The following is a 21,564-nucleotide window of genomic DNA, read 5'->3' on the forward strand; positions in this document are numbered from 1 at the left end:
CCTGCCCTCCTTTTAATCCTGACCCATAAGCTCTCAGTCAGCTCCTCATCCATCCCCAGGAGGAGCTCCACGCACTCCAGCTGGTCATTGACACAGAGGGCAACACCCCCTTCTCATCTTTCCTGCCTGTCCTTCCTAAAGAGCCTGCATTCTTCCACTCCAACATCCCAGTCATCTCCACAATGTCAGTAAGATCACAGCCCTGCGGGTTTTATTTCCCATGCTGTGTGCATTTGCATAGAGGCATTTAAGTTGGGCCCTGATGAAGCCAACTTACTGGCTGGAGTGGCTGCAATTCCTTTGTGCTGCTCTTCAGGAGCTCTCTTGCTGACCTGCAATCCATCTCTAGACCCTGGGCATCTCTTGCTGGCACTGGCATCCAACTGGTAGGAGTGGGACGGATGGAGGTTCCCCTCCCCCAGCAACTTTAAAGCCCTCTTCACATCTTTTAAGACAGCTCTGTTTTAAAGGAACTAGCTAATCTGTTCTTACTAGCAAATGTAATCCTTTACCCCAGCATCAAAGACTCCATTTAACACAGTTCTTGAAGTTTATAAAGAACAGAGAGGATACATGAGGCATGGAAATTAAAAACAAAATAGAAGAGAGGAAGCAGGTTTGCTAACTGCAGGAAATAGCACTTTTTCTACAATCTCAGTCTCACCATTACTAATGTTTTATTCATCAATTCCTTGTTGCAGTTTTTCTTCTTAGGCAAAGACAACCTGGCAGCACCACATTTTTGGTACTCCAAGTCAAATATAATCCCAGATCATTAGAAAAAAGAGATAATGTACTCCTCAGACTCTAGTAAGAGTCAGAAACAGCACCTTATTACCCATCGAGGGTGTCCATCTCTCTCACCCTCCTAGGTTTATCTTTGGCACTGCGTCCTGGACCAAGCACACACAATGGAAGCACAATCCCATCACTTCACAGAAGAAAAGACAGAGAGAGAGGGGGTTTACCTTTGCTGACCTCTAACTCACAGCCATTTTTGCACTCCTCTGAGAACCCATCATCTCTCTTGAAATCGTGCATCTCTGCCTTCAGCACTTTCTTGCCTACTTTGCCAGTCTCAGGAGTTTTACTCACTACATACAATTCTCTGCTGGTCCTCACAGTGCTGATGTGCTGTAAGTTCTCTGTCATACTCTTCATGTCCTTCAGGGTACAACTTTTTAATTTTTTTTTTCAAGCCAGGTTGAAGTACTCCTAATGCACATCTTACAGCAGCTTCCCGTTATCAATGTAAAAAAGTCAATGATTTATTGCCAAATTCATGGACCTACAAGTATGAACATATAAAAGAGTCATCAAGTCCTACTATAGTCAGATGATGCATAGTAAGGTTGTTCAATGTTTGCCAAATCAAAAGCTCTACCCACATAAACTTTAGAATAGGAAAATTAAAAAAGAAAGGAAAACATTAAAAAGAAAGAAATACAAAAATACAAAATTGAAAAGACAGCAAGAAATAAATAGAGCAACTAATAAAAATAATAAATCTTTAAAGCACTTAATAAACCTTGGATTCAGAAATGATCTCACAGACACTGCTCTGAAATTAAAGCTCACAGACACAACACAAAGCTTAGAAGTTAAAATAGGTGGCTGCTGGGATAAATATCTATGGCTCAGCTCACTTGCCCACATATTTGGCCCATTTAAGATTTTATTCTTCACAACCAAGGAGATAGTTATCAACCTGAGATAGCTATCAAAGCCTCAGCAGCATGATTTTTGTGATAGAGAAAAATAATGTCAAGAGTATAGTTATTGTAAGCATCTGTTAAAAAAAATAATAAAAAGGCCATCAGAAATAAAAGGTATTTAGCTACTCTCTCTAGAGTAAAACCCATTGTGAATTCTGTGATCTTGCCTCCTTGAAAGGGAAATTGCACTTTCAGTTTCCTACCCAAAACAAAACCAAAACATCTATTTATATGTAGACAAAGGAACTATATTTATGTATAGACTTATTTATGAGCCTAGGTCTTCTGATAGGCTCATGGGATCTTTGCAGCAGAGAAATTATTCATGTTTCATCCAAAAGTGTGAGGGATCATCCAGAAGTTTTGCTTTTGAGAGGGGCAAATTACCTTTTTATGTCCTCAGTGCACAAATCCTTCCTGCCCACACACCCACCTAGCATCTCGCAACAATTCCTTTAAGGAGGAGAAGATCCAGACCTTCCACCAGCCCAGGACTGGTTTTACCTCTCTGATTTGGTTCTCCTCCATGGTTTGCTAAGCCATCAAATCCTTGAACTTCTAAATGGAAATAACACATTGCCAAATACTAATCTTTATTATTGCAATCAACCAATTAAACTATAATTCTACCATTGTTATCCACCAACACTTTTCCTGCTTAAGTGCAAGGCATGTTTACATTATTACTGAGGAGCTCAAACATTTTCTTTCACAATAATGTATTCTCTTCCTTCACCCACCTAAACCAAGGTAAACGGTCATGAATCAGACCAATATCTAGAACAACATTTTCGCTTCTACAGTGATATGGACAGATGCAGAAAAGTCAAGAATTACTATCTTCACCAGTTTTAAGGTCGGTTGAAAGATTTTGCAAAAAAGGGAAAGGTGGCAGAGGAAAAAAACCAACTAAGCAAAAAAACCTTCCACATACCCAAATGTAACACCACCATGCAAAGCTGGCATTTTATTTCCTTTTCTTTTACAATATCACTGCTGAAGCTAAAAGTTTGAGATCTGTTACACCAAGTGAAATAGCCATGAAGGAGGAAATCAGATGGCAAAACAAGTAACACAAATCTTATAAAACCCCAGACCTATTAGCACTGTGTAGATAAAAGTAGTTTTGATTTTATTCCAATCTGCTTTGTAAAGGGCCTTTCCCTTACCCCACTAAACAGAATCTGCACCAGTAATGCTGGTTCACAGTTACACAGAGACAAAAACATGCAAATTCCACTTCTACACTGTATTTAATTAACAGATTCATCTCTTTTGTAGTCCATATATACATAAAAAAGCGTTGGTTACTGCTCAGAGACAATGCTTTATCTGTTCACCTGTAGTCAGCTAAAGCAGTGGGAAACAGCAAATAAAAATACAGGACTCCAAATCCAGGATCAACTAACTTTAAAGCTGGGTGCAGAAAAGAAATTATGGAAGTTGGACACAATACAGAAATCTCTATCTAGTGGTAAGGCATTGTTGTTTTTATAACTCATTTTTGGCACCTACCTTCTCTTCTTTGGGAACACTGTGTACGTGCTGAAAAGGAAAAGTTAATCCCGACACCTTGTATTCACAGATATCTATGGAGTGCAGTGCTGGTAACCCACACTCAGGAAACACAGAACACTGCTTCTATTTTCCTATAACCAGCTCAAAATAGTAGCACCGTTAAGCTGACACCAAAAGTATACATCACCAGGAAAAGATTGTATTTGAAAACCTTACTTCTCATCAGAAGACCTCTGGATATGCTGCTCCCTCAAAACTGGAACTGATAAAAATCAGCCAACCACATGCACACACTCACTCAGCATGAGAGTTGTAGATCACAAAACGTGTAAAAACTTGCTCCTTCTCAGGAAATGCCCACAATTGATCCTCAAATTCAAGCCCAAATGTTAAAATACCACAAAGTACCACTGTGCCATTTATCTAATTCTTTAAACTGCAAACATCAGTGCGATTATCTGAGCACTTGAACATGATTGACAAACATGCACTTAGCAGCATATCTCATTACTACCACATTTTTGTGGTAGGCAGACATACAGATGTTTCTCTGTTCTCCTCCAACCAAAATACCTGCTAAGTCTGCATCTTCCCAAGCCAGCCAGTGTGTTATTCAAGCCATTCTCATAAGGTCATATCATCATTACAATACATCCTAAGCAACAGAAATAAAATTCCATCCAAACAAGTTCCTACTGTATTAACAAGTCCATCAAATCACCAGAAATGCAATGTTCTTAAATATGTGCTCCAGCACAGAAACAGGTCTGTGCTCTCCTCTGTGCCATCTTGAGAAACAGCAGCCAAGAAGGGAGGATGAAGCTGCCTCTACTCAGATCTACCTCTTGCAACCATGTCTTCTCTTCCTCGGGTCATCAGGTGTGGAGAACAGCCAAGATCAGTTTAGTCTGTAAAAGTACTACAGATTAGTACCATCGATCAGTTTTGTTTAACTAAACCATATACTTCAACTTTAAAAAGCACCCAGAACCAAAATGAGACACCATGAATGACCATTCAGTTTCAGCACTTCCTAAATATCAACCGCCTGACAAAAGGATTTAATGCTAATTATGTGAAAACTAGGATATGTTGTCATCTCCCAAATCACTACTACTCCCCTCTCAAAGTAAAAAAACCTGTGTATCCACAGACAGTCAAAGTGTTACAAACAGAGCAATGTAACTGTTGCACTTTGCTGTGGGATGGACAGCTTCACAACCGGAGGCACCGAACAGGGCCTGTGTCACAGCATCAGCTGGTATCTCTTGCCCATATAATGGCTCTCCCTGAGATATCATACAGGCAAGCTTTGTTTCATGGAACTCACATGGATATATGCTCAATCAGAAGTATGTTCTGCCCAGGTGAACTCCTACTGCTTAAGGACATGATTACTCACTAGCTCTTTTGTTTGTAGGAATCCTCTTCCACATCCCACTGCACAGCCATGACACCACATCAACTAGTAGAGAGCAAGGAGATGGGAGGACTGTGAGACTTCAGCTTTATCTACCTAATAATCAACAACATTTGATACTCCACTGCAAGGACACCAGCAGAGAAAGCAGACCTCTTTTGCTGTGGTCTAAGATGCTTTGGGGTTCAAAATATATAACATATAACATGGAGTAGTGCAACTTGGTGCATTCTTTTCAAATGGGGGACAGGCAATTTGCTGTCTCAGATACTTGTGAAATAGAAGTCTGTCTTGGAAAGGAATCCAAATCAGGTTTGTATCTACCCAAATACAAGTGTGAAACCTTCTGGTAATGGTCTTCATGCTTACGTTCTGCTCTTCATAAAATGACAGGGGAAAAAAAACCACAAACCAAATCCAAACCAATAATCTTGCTTTCTTGAGTGCTTGTTATCAACCCTGCCTACTGGATTCTACAAATTGCCATCATGCAAGATGTTCAGTTGCTTAACTACAGAGGTTCAAAAGTAGAAATGGGCATCAATGGGCTCACAGTGAGGAAATGAGCAACAAGTCAGGAATGGAGATCCACAAAAACAGACTGCCTCCCAGATAAGCTATTATTAAGTCTATTCTACCAAGCCACCTACCCATGACAACAAGGTAGAAAGCAACCAAAGGTCACCCGGAAGGAAAGGTTTTTATTATCTTGAAAAGAGATCTGTTTTACTGTGGAACCACTAGAAAGAGAAAGGGGAAAAAAATAAAAATAAAGTAAAAAATCAGTTCTGTCACAATAGCAACAAACCAATGTTTGTTTAGGACGGATGGCCACTAGCCCAGCATTTAATGAATCCAAGGACTCCAAACAGGATGGCTTTAGAACTGACTTTAAGAGAAAGTCTACTGCATTCTTGGAAGAACAAGAAGAGGATATGTCATATATGAGAAGGAGATTGCTTACTTCTTCTCCAGGAGTGCTTCAGCTCACATAGTAACAATTGAGTGTTTTGAACTCAGCCCTTTGGATTGAACATTCAATTCTCAGTATCCTCACCAGCAAAGCTAAGCAGAAAAATTCAAATCTCAGATATGTAAAATTCGGCTTCAAAATGAAAATATGGAGGGGGGTTATCCACATCCAGATCATTAATGATACTCTTAAGGAGCACAATCTACATAAAATGAGTTAAAAATTAGTACCATGACAGGTCACCAGCAGAGGAGAGAAATTCAGAAGAGGTACTGAGGCAACTTGAAAAGGTAGCTACAATAACCAAGAGAAATGATCTGTTATGAGGAGGTGTTTGATTGTATGAACAAGAGAGGTTTTCAGGATAAATTAGATAAGGACTTCGCGGACAGTGAACTAAACATACTTATGACATCCATTAAGAGCTCTGAATCTCATCAAGTACATGCCTCAAGCAGACTGCCTGAATGAACCCAAGCATCCAACCCCTAAGTGAGTCAGGAGAGAGTGGCCTGTATACTTGCTCCAGAATTAGAGATGTGTTTGACTAGCAAGAAAAAACACTGTTTCTATTCTGTCCAGCTTATGAGACTCAAAAACCCCAACCAAGACCTCATTAAGAAAGCAGACTTCTTTGTTTTTCACAACCTCCTTTTCTTCCTTGCTTCAATTTCACATTTCTTGTTTCAATTTCACCTTTCTTCATCTTTACTCCTTGCTATACTCTGCTTCTTTGTTTTGTCAGAAAGGCACCTTCTCTACTGATATGGTTAATGTACTGACACAGAGGCCTGAACAACACAAGTACAGTATATCCTACTATTATGTCTGTGTTCAGTGTCCTGTTCCTAAGCCACACCTGCTCTACAGAGCACCAAAAATAAATTAGAACAACCAGCATTGACAAGAAAAGAAGACTTCCAGACTTTACAGGATGAAGCGGTTCAGTGGTTCCAGGACAGAAAAGCAGCAGCAGCAGCTGTGATAGAAAGCCTCCAATCAACCACTCATCTGTGGAGCAACAGGAGAAGAGAACAGAATGAACAGTCAGAAGGGTCAGCAGCAGGTGAGCACAGACACCGGATGGAGATTTCTAATTTTTTTTTTTTAGGCAGTAACAGAACAGAAGGCAATTTCTGATTTCCCTAAAAAGCCTAAACCAGGTACCCACCAACTCTATACGGAATGCATGTGTAACATCTTTCTTACTATGCAAAGGATAAACCACTTTGGGGCATCAAGAACCACAGTCTGTGGTCTGCATGCATGTGTAGCAGAATGCTTTGCTGAGCATAACTTCTTGTCAAAAGCTAAACACTACTGGAACAGAGTTTCCTCTATGGACAGTAACACGTAGTTATAGAATTTATATTCCCTTTCCTTCAACCACCAGTCAGGGCTTGGCAGATTAAACAAAAAGGTGGCAGGTGATGAGAGGGGTTGAATTTTCCTCATTTAGTAAGCAAAGCTAGGACAGAACAGAAGAAAGATGTAAAGGTCCAACTTTATTCCACAGGTCAACACAGATAAGAAAAAATTTTAATTTCACCCCCTGGTTTGTATGACGTTTTTTCATTCATGAAAGGATTACTAATCCCACACAAGTGTCTTCCCAAACTACAGATACTGGAAGGTTTGGGTGTTTATTTCATACCTCTGCAGTTTACTATCTAGGGTCAATTTGCCAAAACTGAACTAGTATGTGGGCTGTTCCTAACCTCCTCTCTTCAGTTCTCCCTTCTTATCCTAATGACCTGCAGCTCTGCAGGCTTCTGAAAGAAACCTTTACTTTGTCTTCAATTACAAATAATATTTTAAAATTACACAAGCAGAAAAATTAGCATGAATTATTGTTCCTAATTATTGATATAACAAGTAGAATGGCATACATTAACTGCAAAAAAAAAAAATTAAATTATTACATCACACAAGTTAACAAGACTTTCCAGAAAACCATATACTCAATTCCATGCCATGGTACTAGCCACACAACACCACTACAGATTATAAGCAAATACTAGCATGCTTTCAATGTTTATGCACACCTGCTACTACAGAACAAGCATTCCTTCATTTCCAGAATGCTTGGTGGTAGTAAGCAATCCTGTGGCTGGAACACTGTGCCATTAGCAAGAACAGAAAGGTTCATTAACTGTACACCCACCAGATTTCTGAGGTCAGTGGTATAACATAGAATTAGGGTGACAGTGCTACAGGAACTACACTTTCTATTTAAAAAAAGGAAGAAAGGAAAAAGTAAGGTTGCCATTGAGAAAAAAATGAAGGTATCAATTAACCCAGTGTATCTCCAGAACATTCATTCAGCTTATAAATCAATATTCATTTTCATTATATTTGTTTCAATATTTGAAATGCATTTGAGGCCATACTTACAGCTCAGGTATAGGAGGAACAGATATAGAATTTCTTGCCCATCTCTTTCAGATGACTTCTAACTCAGAGATATGAAAATTGTTGCAGAAGTAAAATTCATCAGGTAAAATCTACCCAAAGGCTTTTTTTTTCGTAATTTGATTAAAATCCAACTACTTAATATTAAAATACAAGAATGCAACCAAAAATATCCACAGAAAGTAACAGCAACAAATACCTTTTCCCCATCCTGTGCATCCCATTATTGTTGCATACCTGAACAAGCTCTTCGTATTTACCCTGGCTGTGGAAGCAGGTTGAGCAAGCCACTAAAACTCCCTGGCATATAACCATGTTCCAGCTCACAGTGTCCAACGCAGACTATCTCATCGCTCAGTCTGGTCTAAAGAGAGCCCAAGGTAACTGTCAGCAAAGACTGGGTATTTGCTTTGTTCTGATGGTAGGCTCCTCACAATTGTACAAGAAAATCTGTCAGCAAGAAAGGGGTTATTCTGGATAGATGAAACGAGAACAATACATAAGGTACAGGCAGCTAACTCTCTAGGTATCTCTCGTAGGGACAGGGACCAAAATCTGGAATCCCTGCCAAATACGGCTGCTGAAGATAAAGCGTGAGGACTGATATGGCTACAGTGTCAGCATTCCCATCTATATGACAGTATTTAGTCAATTTATGAGATTTTCTGAGGTAGAAGGAAAATACAGTTACTACCAATGGTAGGACTGTGTGGAAAGAGTCCTATAGCACAGCTAGAAAGTCCCTCTAAAGTACACCAAGCACTTACAATAAGCCTGGGAAAACGAAGACTCCCTAGCATAGTCTCTATATGAGTGGTTAACCGTTATTTTATGCATCTTACTTGAGATCTTAACAACTCTCACATCACCCAGTTAACACAGTACAACCATCAATGATATCTGTAAGGTAGCAGACACTCAACAGCAAGTCATAGAAGCTGCAATACTCTTCCAACAGATTGCTACAAAAACATGTAAACTTCCAGGGTTTCCCTAAAATTTTGTCACCAGATTTACTTGTATCAATGTCAATTTTTTGATTTGAAGACAAAGGAAGTAAGGGCAGACCTCAGTAAATTGGTATGCAGCTTTTACCTGCCAGCAGGTAAGCATCTGAAGTATTCATGAAGCCTTTAAATTAATTTTCAAGTCCCATCCACAGCACCAATACACACACACACACTGATGAAGATACACAGCAGAATTACACCAAAATAAATTACTGAAATAATTAAATAGTGTTGTTTTCTTCACTGAATATCCATAAGGGGTTGAGTTCACATTCATGTATCCATGGCAGTCTCATATAGCAGTGAAACTGGATCTCATGCATCTTAAATGCCTCTTTCTGGGTTATGGCTTCTATTGGGATAATTCTGAGAAAGTAAGACAGTGGCTACATTACACAGGGCTGAAGAAAGAGGTGATACTTTCCATCCATTTCTCCTTTCCACAGCACACTTGGGTATTTAGCAGTTCAAATTTTATTGACAGAATATTTACTATTGGTCAAAATATGTTGGGGAAAAAATTTTATTTCCATAAGAAACACAAACATTTGCAGCTTACTCAAGTTTGACAAAGTAGTCAGGGCAGGTATTTCAGAAGTGTCCAAATATTTTCTAAAACTAAAAAACTATTTTGTTGGAGCAGTTTCGGCAATGCCAATATTTCAAAATTAAACTACTTAGCTTTTCATAAAAAACTCTTAACAAATGAGATGGCCTTTATTAGCACACAGTGAAATCTTCCTCAAAATCAGAAGAAATGTTTCAAAATTCATCCAAAATTAAATTCTAATCTTTTTGGCCATAGGGAACCGAGTACCTCGGCTTCAAAATTCCATCCAATTCTTTCCCTTAAAATGATAAATTTCTTCTTCTGTGTCTACTACATCCTTTGTAAAACAAAGTCAATGCAGTCTTTAATGAATTATAGTATCTGAAGTGAAATTGCACAGTAGTAACGTACTCATCCTGTGCACTCATCAGAGACACAAAGAACACTACGGTGTCATTAGCATCTCTGGTGAAGAAATCCTTTTCTCTTGTTTATCAGGGCACAGTATAAAGAAGGAGCCTCGTAAGAATTCAGGGAACGCAAATATTAGTAGCAAAGAAAAACCATGAAACTACAAACTGGAATATTTCTTCTATTCTACAGCTCTAAATATTGGTCCAGCACCTCATAACTAAAGTATAATAAACCGCATGTACTTCCTCAAAGCATTTCCAAGTCTCAAGATAGAACTAGACATCGAAAAACAGGAATTGGTTGTTTAATTTTTATTGTGAAGTTATTCACTGAGACAGTCCTTTAAAAGCAAGGACTCTTTTTTGTTAAACACAGTTGATTATCAAATCAATTCTCTAATTGATGCCACTTCAAATTAACATGAAAAATATTTGTCTCTGCCTTTCTCAAAGTGTACACAGCAGCTATCTTCTTAGATGGTTATCATCCAAATTCTGAATTACTGGTGCTTGTTAGAGATAAATAAAATTAATTCACAGTGGAAAACAGCTTCTTTCGAGAAAAAGAATTAAAAATAAAGAAAAATAGCACTTTAAGGAGCAATGAAGTATACACTGGAAGCAGCAGGCCTCTACTGCTTGTTTCTTTTGCATTAAAGTATTCTGCAGCTTGACACAAAATATTTCTGATTACTTGCTTGTATTTGCATTATATTCTGTAAGAGGAAGGAATGTTGGGTAAGATTTTCTCACGTTGAACAGACGTTTCTTCATCTTCTAGCATCACCTCTTTCTCAAATTATTTTTTACTATACAATTATTATTTTTTATTATACAACATTACATTCCCCAAGTAATTATGAAGTGAAAAAATATAATTTGACTGGCAGCCACCTGATTGTTTTACAATTCTCATATGGACTACAGGTTGGCTATGAAAACATGCTCTGAAGGCCTGAAGAGGAGACATGATAACCACTATAAATTTGACCGTAAAGGTAAGTATGTGCTATGCAAGTGAAGTGTAATGCTACTGCTACAAGTTATCTAATGTTTCTTCAGGTTTTCATTTTCCGACTCTTGTGTAGATCTGCTGGCACACAAGAAGAGCAATACCTGCCACAGGTAGGGATATAGCCCTGCAACAAGCCTCATCCAAAGCCAATCCAGTGGGCAGAAAAAAAAAAGGAAAGATCCCTATTGGCTTTATGTGAGAACTTCAATCTTAAAAAAGAAAAATCAGTTTGCAGCATATTCACAGATGTTTGTTTTCAGCCCTTTCTTCGTAGAAAACATAGCACTCAAGCTTTACACAATTAAAACACCATGTCTTAGCCTCCATGTACTTGGTAACCTCAAAACAAGAACAAATTTCATGTCACAGGAGTATCAAAAATTATGGTTTAGTCAAAGCTTAATAGCAATTCCATTTTCCTCCATACAATTAATATATTCTAGAATTTGTTGCAAGTGTTGCATTTACATTTTATCACAATTTAAATTCAAACCCAAAGAGCAAAAGAAACCAGACTTGTAAGTACAAAATAATCAAAGACCCTGCTCTGCTCAAGATTATATGTGGGGAGGAAAAAGTTCTGATTAGAACTTTTAGTCAAAAAAGACTCTATTTGATAGAAAAGCCTTCCTGAAATAGAAGGGCCATCCTCCCCACACCAACCTTCAAAGCGAATAACCAACATCCTTGGAAAAGAGATCCTTCCACCTGACTGTGAAATGCATTTTCAATAAGTTACAAAAATTACAGCTGTAGAAGTACTGGGCTGAGGATGAACTTCAGATAAATGTATCCATAAATGTAGAAAGTTGTTTCTCAAGAACAATAATTAGCACTCTTGCTGAGGTAAATACACATAATTTTTCACTTATTTTGCGAGGACACACATTCATGCACATTACTGGCAACTGTGCACAGGTCTGTCCTCTGATATCCAGATGCTGATCAGAGCATTCCATGTACCTAGTTGCCACATCACTCCCAGTGTAAAAAGCCTCAGGTTAAGATCTACCACCTTTCAAAACAGCCAGTCTCCACTCCAAATGTTAAATTATGTATTGAGCAAATGCTAAGAGAGAGTTACACGACGGTAACCACTCAAATGACGTTCACACTCTTCCGAAGAGCTCGGCTTTAGCAAACAAAATCTGTCACACAGATTTAAGTTTTCCAGGCCTTCCATAACTGCTGGTGTGTAGCCTCTCATCCTCATCTTTAGCAACATACAATGATTGCATCTTCTTATGCTTGTTTTATAAAACATGCTGCGGGCTCCCATATAGAAGCTGTCATCTCTGTCATACTGCACTTTATTCAAGATACTGGTGGAAGTCTGGGTAACACAGGAGAGGGGAGAAAAGCACACATTTTAGAAATAGCAAATGCCATTTTTGCATGTGCTCACAGCCTGCTCGTAATTCAACACCTTTTACTATCCAAGTGAGGACACTGCACAACTGTTATTAGCATTTCTGAGAAAATATTGAAAGGGACAACTTTAAGCAATCTGCATGTATTCAGTCAATGGATTATTCAACTACTCAAGCTCTTTGCTGTGGAATCTGACCCCATGACTGCATAATATTAAATAAGAATTGAAGTCACTAAAGGCAGCAGATGTCAAAGCTACCATCAGACATGGAATTTCATAGCCTCTTTCCCCCTCCATATGACCTGAACTTTCCAGATGGGTAGTATTTTATATGCAAGATCTTAGTCTGTCTTCTGCAATTATTTTTTTTACGGAGGAAGTTTTATTTTTCCTGCTAATCCTACCACTTAGGAAAGTAGCTGCCTCTGCTCTCACAGCAAGTACTGTTATGTTGCAGGAACCATTCTAGTATTTGGGAATCACTTGAATTTGATTAAAAGCATCATAACTCCCAGTTCTGATGGCAATACTACACAAATACCCCCCTGAAAGCTATCCAACACCAGAACTTCTTATAAAGCTATGATGAAATGTTCAGTGACAGTCGATCATCTTAGTTCGTGCAATTGCTGTATAAGCAGAAGGTCTTTTTCTTCCCTTCAATTTGTTCTAGCATTTTCAGTGCAGTACAACTAACAAACTCTACTTACACTGAAGTAAGAGTGTCTTCAAATTTATCATTTATCTTTTGTATCTCTTCATATTCACTCTTCCACCTCTTCTAGCCCACCACCACCTGCTTGGACGCTCATTTCATCCACATCCATTTCCTCAATGCTTGATGAGTCTCAGGAAAAGCAAGACTGCTCACATCAGCCACAGAGCTACACAGGTGTGTATGGCACATCAGTGTCATACTCACGATGAACTAAGTGAACACATAGTGGTTCATACAAGCAACAACCTCATCTGACTTAAAAATATTTTACTATAAATACAAAGCAAAAATTAAAATAAATAAATAGATGTTGTCAAAAGTTGATGAAGAAATTCAGTTTAAATATTGGCTCTTCAACATCAGAGTAAACTTTGTATTAGCAACTAAGGAGCTACCTGACCTGCCACTCTAAAGGGTGCGGTTCAACTACAGACAGATGGAGGGAGAAACAAATTGGGGGGGGGGGGGAGGAGAAAGATTTGCCCCATTCCCCTCCACCCCCGAGAAAAAAAAAAAAACAACAAAAAACAACCCACACCAAAGTGTGTGACCCTCTGGACTTCCTGGACTTTTATGATGAGCTGAAAGTGCCCCAGAAGACTTAAATGTATTTTCAGAAACACTCTGTGGAACCAGAGGTGTTGGTCTTAACATTATAGCTGAAGACACCACAGGACAGCAGAAATACAATAAAATTTGCCATGTTGCCACAACTAATTAAGTATTCGGCAGTTTGGAATTGGTGGGTTTGGGGGTTTTTTTGCTCTTCTCTTGACAGTACTCAAGGGAATTGACTGGATTTGGTCTATTCCATTTGACAGTGTTGAATTTGCAAATTATAGTAAATTTGGCCTTTTGCTCACAGACTAGAGATATCAAAAAAGTCAACGAAACTACCTGCAAGGGATCAGAGCAGACAAAACCAATAGGCAGGGAGATGGCCATGCAAGGCAGACTAAAAGCCCCCCTTCTCAGCACACTTGCAGAGAAGGTAACACCACTTCAGGTTGCTTGAACAATGTGCTGGTAGAAAAAGTTGACAGAGAAGCATTTACATATCAGCAGTTTTATATCAATGTCCACTTCCAGCTGTGAGCCACAGAAAATGTGAATACACCACTTGGTAGTATTGCTACAGACTACAGAACATGGTCTCATTGCAGAGGATACCAGTAGGGCCTGCCATATGAAAGACCCCAGAGCAGTGCTCCTGAGCTAGTCCAGTTCTTCACAAGTCTTTAATCTATAAATGCAAAACCCAGAAAGCAGCTGATATGCTGATGGGCACGTAGCACCACCTCAGAGTTGATATATTTCATCCAGAAGCCACAACTCTCCCAGGATATATGCATTGATGCTTTTTCAAGTAACTGGTAATTTATCAGTTGGGCATAAGATGTAGGTGAAAAAACTCCACACCACTGTCAACATTCATTAGTATGAACTAAGAAAGCAACTGCAGAATCACTCAGAAACCAATCATATTCTGTCTCCAGAATGTCACAGCAGTGTTTCACAGAATGGATAAGGCTGGAAGAAACCACATTGGTCATCTGGTCCAACCTCCCTGCTCAAGCAGGGTCATCCTAGAGCACATGGTACAGGATTGCATACAGATGGTTCTTGAACACCTCCAGTGAGGGAGACTCCACAACCTCTCTGGACAATCTGCACAGTAAAGAAGTTCTTCCTCATGTTCAGGTGGAACTTCTTGTGCATAAGTTTCTGCCCATTGCCTCTTGTCCTATTTCCTTATACTAAGCTGAGCTTTATTTGCAAGGTTGATCAAAAAAAAAAATCCCTTGAAAAGGGTTCACTCTGACTTTTTCAGAAACACAGTACAGCTCTGAAAAACAACCACACTCCTACCAGTGCTCCACTGCTGATGTGAACGATTAACCCATCCCATGAAATGTAGCAAAGCAGCAGCACTGCAGCAGCCAGGCCAGCTAGAGCTCGTGCCATACACGCCTCCCCACACACAGCTGTTTGCAGCATCAAGTTTGTTATCTGCACTGTAACACCATCTGCCCAGCAATCACACACTTCAGTTTAAACTAATAATGGAATATAACTCAATCAAGTTTTCTTCATTCCTGCAGCACACACAGAATGCCCAAAGCAATCTATTTTTATGTGGCACGTTACTCTTTGCTCTATACGCCAAAAAATACAGTCAATTTTTAAAGCAACAAATTTCAGCGCCCATTTCTAGGCCTGTATGACAATAAAAACTGGATGCTGTTTGCATCATCTCACTGAGAAAGTAATTCCAACATAAGCTCCTATTCAGACATTTACTTCTTCATTTCCCAGTTGCCTTCAGAAAGGTTAGTCACCTTTTGGCTGAGCGCTTAGCTGGTGAGTTTTCATAGATTATCATCCTTCAGGCTGTGCCAGGAGTTCCTCACACACACCAAACCATAGACTTGAGCCATCATATACCAACTGGGATCCATACTCGGTGTCACTGTTTCAACTCCCTACTGATTTTTGTCACTGTTTGATACACGTAACATAACATTGTTGCATCTTGTATTCATTCTCAAGCAGGTCAAGTTCAACCGGTTGTCACGTGGAGGTGAAACATTAGAAATCAAGCAAAGCAACCTTTTGTCTTTCCTCACCAGTTTGTACTCAAATCAGCTGGATATGTGTAACAACGTATGTGCAAAGTCTCAGTTGTGTGTCCTGCAAGTCTTGGCAAATGATACACTCTATTAAATGTGCATGTGTGCAATCCGTAATACTTTAACTTTGAGATAAAGGAAAAAGTCATTAATACTGGCTATAGAATTAAATATAAAATTATAAAAAATTTACAGTATTTCAGCATAAAGCTCTCTTCTCTGCGGAGAAGTCTCAGATCGCTCACCGGGGATCAAGCAGCAATGCACAGACCGCATGGGCAGGACTGTATCTTTTCTAACACTCTGTGGGCTGTGGCACCAAAGGGCTGATAATCCCCTCGAGGGATGCACAAGAGGACTTATGAACTTTCATTTTGGCAAACTGTTTCCCCTAAGCTTTTCTGGTATAATGTGATGCATGGTATAGGAAAAGCTAAGAATCTGAGATTAAAAAAACCCCAACAATATTACAATGGTATGCCTGCACCATGTCAAGTCATAAATTACACAGTTTTACAGTATGTGGTTTTGCTACCTCATATAAGGCATCATGATAATTACGAGAACCACACCTTTCATCTCATTGACCTATAATCCTACATTAATGTAACGTTACACTCACAATTTCAGCTTGAGTGATTTTTTTCAGGTTTTCAGGCAGGCTCATTAAAACTTAATAAACTGAAGTGCATGCTAGCTTCATCGTTCTGTAGCAGCAATTTGTTTCCTCATACTTCTAGTGAAACACGTGAGTCTCTGGCCCTGGATACTTAAAACTTCTGTATTTTTCCCCCGGTTTTAAAACTTTGTCTGCTTCAAAGAACTAGTTCGGGTTTGTTTGACAGTTTAAGCCTTGTATTTTACTAGCAAAAAAAGAAAGTCGGGAAGATCCAGAGAGGAAGCAAGCAGCCCAGCAGCCAAGGCAGCACACCTGCCGAGGCCGGGGAGGGAAGGTGCGGAGCGGCGGCAGCGCCGTGTCCGGCTGGGGACGAGATGCTGTGCCGGCAGACCCTGCGCTCCAGCACGCCTGAGGCCCGGCCGGGTGCAGGCAGGCCGGTCCCGCCGAAGGGGGGAGAGGGAAAGTTGGCGCCCGCGGCCGGCCGGGAGCCGCGCCGCCCCCTCCTCCCCCGGGCACCGCCCGCGCTGCCGAGGGGCGGCCCCGCCGGCCCTGCGCACGCTCCCGCCCGCCGCCCATGAGGCGCCCGCGCCGGGAAGGCACTGACGAGTCATCGCCCCGCCGCGTCCCCGCCCCCGCGGCCCTGGCGGGACGGGAGGCCGAGGGGAGCGGGGGGCGGCGGCGGGAGTAGCCCGCAGGTGATGCTCCGGCGCGGCGCTGCCCGGCCCGCCCTCCGCGGCCTGGACTCTGCGGCTCAGGGCAGCGGGTCCCGCCCGGCGCAGCCACCTTCGCCTCCCGCCCGCCCGGCGCCGGGGGCTGCGCCGGCCCCGCCGCCGGGCGCTCCCTCCACGCCCACCGCGCCGCCGGCCCCGCGCTCCCGCACGCCGGTGCCTCCGCCGGGAGGCGCCTCCCGCGCTGCGGCGGCCGGAGCGCGACCCGTGCTCCCCGCCACACCTAGCAACAGCGCTGACAGGACGCAGTGGCGGCGGCGGGAGGAGGAGGAGGAGGAGGAGGAGGAGGAGGAAGCAGAATGGCTGCCGCGGCGGCGGCTCCCTCCCTCCCCGGAGCCCTGACAGCCAGCGCCGGGGCGGAAGCAGCAGGCGGCGTGCTGTGCCCGTCCTCCTCCCTCCTCCTCCACCGCCGCCTCCTCCTCCGGGCTCCTGCGCTCCCTCCTGCCAATGCAAACTAACTCCCCCTCGCCAGGGCCGGCGGGCTGCACGCCTCCCCCGCACCCACCCATGCCGCCGCGCCGCACGCCGCCGCCTCCCCAAGGAGCGCTCCACGTCGCCTGCAGGACCCGCTCCTGCCACTCCTCACCCACCGCCCGCCGACCTCCCTCCCCCGGCGGCCGCTGCCGCCGCGCCCCGGCTGCCGCTGCACCTTGTGCCCCCCACCCTGCCCCGCACCACCGCCGCACACGCGGCCCCCGCGCCCCCCGCCCGCCTTGCCCTGCCCTGCCCCGGCCGCGGCCCCGCGGGGACTTACCGATGTGGTTGTCCTCGATGTGCTCGATGAGCTCTGCCAGGGTTGGGAAGTGGAGCCCGCAGCCCCCGAACCTGCAGGCGTTGGAGAAGAAGGAGGCGGCGGCGATGCCTGTCATGGTGTTACATCGAGATCCCCCTGCGGTGCCTGCTCTGCCAGGGCCGGCGGCGGCAGGGCGGGGAGAGGCGGGGGCAAGGGGGGAACGGGACGGAGAGAGAGAGATGGGGAGCGAGAGAGAGAGGGAGGGTGGGGGTGGGGAGGAGGAGGTGGCGGCGGCAGCGGCAGCAGCAGCGTCGGGAGCGGCGGAGGGGAGGGACGGGCTGGGTGGGGGGAGATGAGGCAGCCGCAGCTGGGAGGAGGGACCAGCGCGGCTCTGTAACAGCTGTGCTGCCCCGGCGGCCGCCGCCGCCGCTGGCGGGAGGAGCAGGGCATCCGCGCCGCCCTCCGCCGCCGGGGGATACCCGCGCCGCCGCGTCCGGCACCGCGCGGGGCCGGGGGGGAGCAGAGATAACTTTCCCCTTCAGCCTCTCGCAGGCGGCGGCTGGACCGGGGGCTGCTCCTGCGAGGGGAGGGGAGGGGAGGGGAGGGGAGATGCTCCGGGGTAGGTGCTACGGCCGGGAAGGTGGCGCCCGCCCCAAGAGGCTCTCCCGGCCGCCGGGAGTTGGCTCCTAACGCCGTCGTCACCTCCACCGTCCCGGGGGGAAACAACCAGCCCTCGCCGAGGTCGCCAAACTGAAGGGCGGTCGCTCCTTCTCCGAGGTGGGCCGAGGCCGCCAGACCCAACCTTCACCTGCCCGGCGACGAGCCGGAGGCCCCGGGCACCTGCTCGGGGTACTGGGGTCTCCCCGCCGCCGGGTGGGCTGCGGCCCCCCTTCCTCTTGAGCTGCCGGTCACGGATCCCTGGGCCGGATCGTTCCCGCCTTCGCCGCCCGATGAGGCGGGTCAGGGATGTGAGGCTGCGGCCCTGGGTGGGGGGGGAAAGTTAAGCAAGAGTTGCATACACCTCGCTCCTACATCCTATTTTGTCTTTTTGTCTCCAGAAAGCTATTCAGCAGAGGCTGACTGATTAATTGATTTTAATGAAGGTCTCCCTAGGCTCAAATTCGCAGACAGCTTTATTTAAAATTAAAGGGAAAAAAAATTGCTCATCAGGAAGGCTCTCTCTTTTTCTCCCCCAATTCTGTTTTATAATAATCTTTTTTTCCCCATATTTATACAATTCTACACTGTTATTAATATTTTTGAGCAAAAGTATGGCAAAAAACCCCACCTCAGTATCTGCATGAGACTCTGAATTGGTCAGATAGAAGTGGTTCCACTGATCCCATTGACGGATAGGAGTCCCAGGCTGTTCTCATCCGTGGGAAATCAACTGTGTGCACAAGAACAAGCCTAGCTCTTGCCTGTCTTGTTACCTGTATTGCAGGTGGGGATGTTCCTAGCATTGCTGAGGGAGCCAAAGAACAACAAATCCTAAAAATGTAGTAGAATGGTTAGTGAATAGAAAGATGAGTATTTGCCCATTTGCTTAAAGCATGAAAAGTCTTGAAGCTAGTTCCTGGTGTCCTGTATATGAGAGAACCCGTTGTTTATGTTGAGAAAACAAGCTTTATCTTGCAGTTTATTTTAGTCGTTTTCTTACATGTTCACTTTAATATTTTTCTGATGTTTTGCCCTCATCCAATTGTATTTTTCTTGATGTATGAATCCACTCCTTCTGGTTTACATCAAAGAAAACAAAGCGAGCACAAAACCTACTTTCCAGAAAAATACCATGCGAAGAAGACTTCTCTTACTTCAACACCCAGAGCTGGAGTTTGTAAATGGCGTTTGCGTAGCCATGAGATGCTGAAACACAGAACTATAACAATATTGTAGATTTTACACTTCAAAAAGGAATGGTAATATGGACACATGATAGTCCGCAATATGTTTTCAAGGTTCACCACGACCTCCAGTTTAGAGGGTTGGGGAACTGCTGCTGTTAGGCATTTTGTGAAAATGTCTAATTCTTTTGAGTAATATAGAGGTGCATCTGTCATTCTGTTTCAAGCATAACTGCTTTGCAGGTTACTATTCCTCTAGTTTCTCCACGGCATTTCTGATGTTATCAAAGGAACTCGCTCACTGTGAGTTGACTCAGCAAAGGAGGAGTTGTTCCTACTTAAGACCGGAATTCTGGAAACTCATGCCACACAAGCTGCTGTCGTGAATAGTACCACAAAATCAGGTATGTGCAAGTGCCCATGTAATCAAGCCATAAAGCAACAAATAGTAAGTGTGGAAGAGGAGTAAAATGGTAAGATAGGCATCTTCCCTAATAAATTGCAATTTTAAGACTAATTTGTGGAGTCAAACATGTAGGCCTTCTTAAACCTATAGAGGTTTTATTAGTAAGCATGAATCTTCAACACCATTAGCAAAATAGGGACTGTAGATTTTACTTTTTTGTTTGATTACGAGTAGGAATCGTCATAATTCAAACAGAAAAGTTCTAAGGCAGGAAATCAAGCTTAATCAGAATGAATAATAAAGATAAGAATTTCATGTGGCTAATTTATGACGGTCAATAGATTTGTCAAGATCTTTGTCAAGATCTCTGTTATGAAACAAAACTGACATTGGGTTGTTATCAATAACTTTTAATAGCTATTAACAAAGAGCACTGCTCACCTACAAAGAAATGAAAGTAGGTTTGTAGCTGACAAGTAATAAACATTCATCGTTAACCACCTGCTAGTAATAGACAATGTAATGATTGCTTTTTGATGTGTGAACTTGTCCAGTTAGCTCAGGTCTCTTTTCATTAATTGTTTGCTAAATTCTCGGGATTTTTGAGAGCCTTTGAGCTAGGGAGAGAACTTAACTCTTGCAGCAGTCAAGAAGAGCTGAAAAGCCAGGAGTTATTGGTATCACATAGAGTAAGGATTCAGGTCAGTATCTTTTGATGAAGTTACACCTCCTACTCTATAGGGCCTGTTTTTGTACGTATTCAACTTTGATGGCTTTAGTTAGGATAGTTTTAGCACTTCTACTTTTTTTCCTATGATTTAAGAACTTGGAACACTCTCCCTGTTCTTCCATAGAATCAGGAGGGTTTTCTTCCCAGCATAGTTAAGAGATTTCTGCCCCTGGTTTTGGTGTCCAGGCTCATGACAGATGGGCAGATCCAGTAAAGAATGCCCCCAAATTAACTCTTCCCATGCCTGATTCATTGTTGTTGTCATGTTACTGTCTGTGTTACAGACAAAATACATTATGTTCTGATAATAAGTGGTGTTTGTAGAAAGATCACACACTCTTCCTCATGTACTTGTTCTTTTCTCTAGCATCTGGGAAATGGAGTAATTTTATCAAACTTCTTATCAGTATTTTAACCAATCCAATATATTTTGAAGTTCTTTATTATGAATAATCACAATGTGGCAAGTGTTGTTCCTCGGGGGTTGGTGTTGGGACCACCACTGTTTAACATCTTTGTTGGTAACATGGACAGTGGGATTGGGGCCCCTTCAGCAAGTTTGTCAATGACACGCTGGGGGAAAGGGATACCATCCAGAGGGACCCTGACAGGCTTGAGAGGTGACCCTGTGCAAACTCCATGAAGCTCAACAAGGCTAAGTGCAAGGTTCTTCATGTGGGTCAGTGAAATCCCAAGCACAAGTACAGGCCAGGGAGAGATTGGATTGTGAACAGCCCTGCAGAGGAGGACCTGAGGGT

The 21,564-nt window shown here is 42.9% G+C and overlaps 1 protein-coding gene across 1 annotated transcript in view; it reads right to left on the reverse strand.

Annotated features, from left to right (window-relative positions):
- Positions 1-18,113, reverse strand: part of JAZF1 (JAZF zinc finger 1) — a 189,561-nt gene extending 171,448 nt beyond the window's left edge. The window contains exon 1 of the mRNA XM_027675302.1: positions 17,848-18,113. Coding sequence (XP_027531103.1) covers positions 17,848-17,962 — 115 coding nt within the window. The 5' untranslated portion in view covers positions 17,963-18,113. The remainder of the gene's footprint in view (positions 1-17,847) is intronic.
- Positions 18,114-21,564: the final 3,451 nt, after the last annotated feature.

This window comes from Neopelma chrysocephalum, unplaced genomic scaffold, assembly GCF_003984885.1.
Source record: "Neopelma chrysocephalum unplaced genomic scaffold, ASM398488v2 Primary Assembly neopelma1_26, whole genome shotgun sequence".
Lineage (NCBI taxonomy): Eukaryota > Metazoa > Chordata > Aves > Passeriformes > Pipridae > Neopelma > Neopelma chrysocephalum.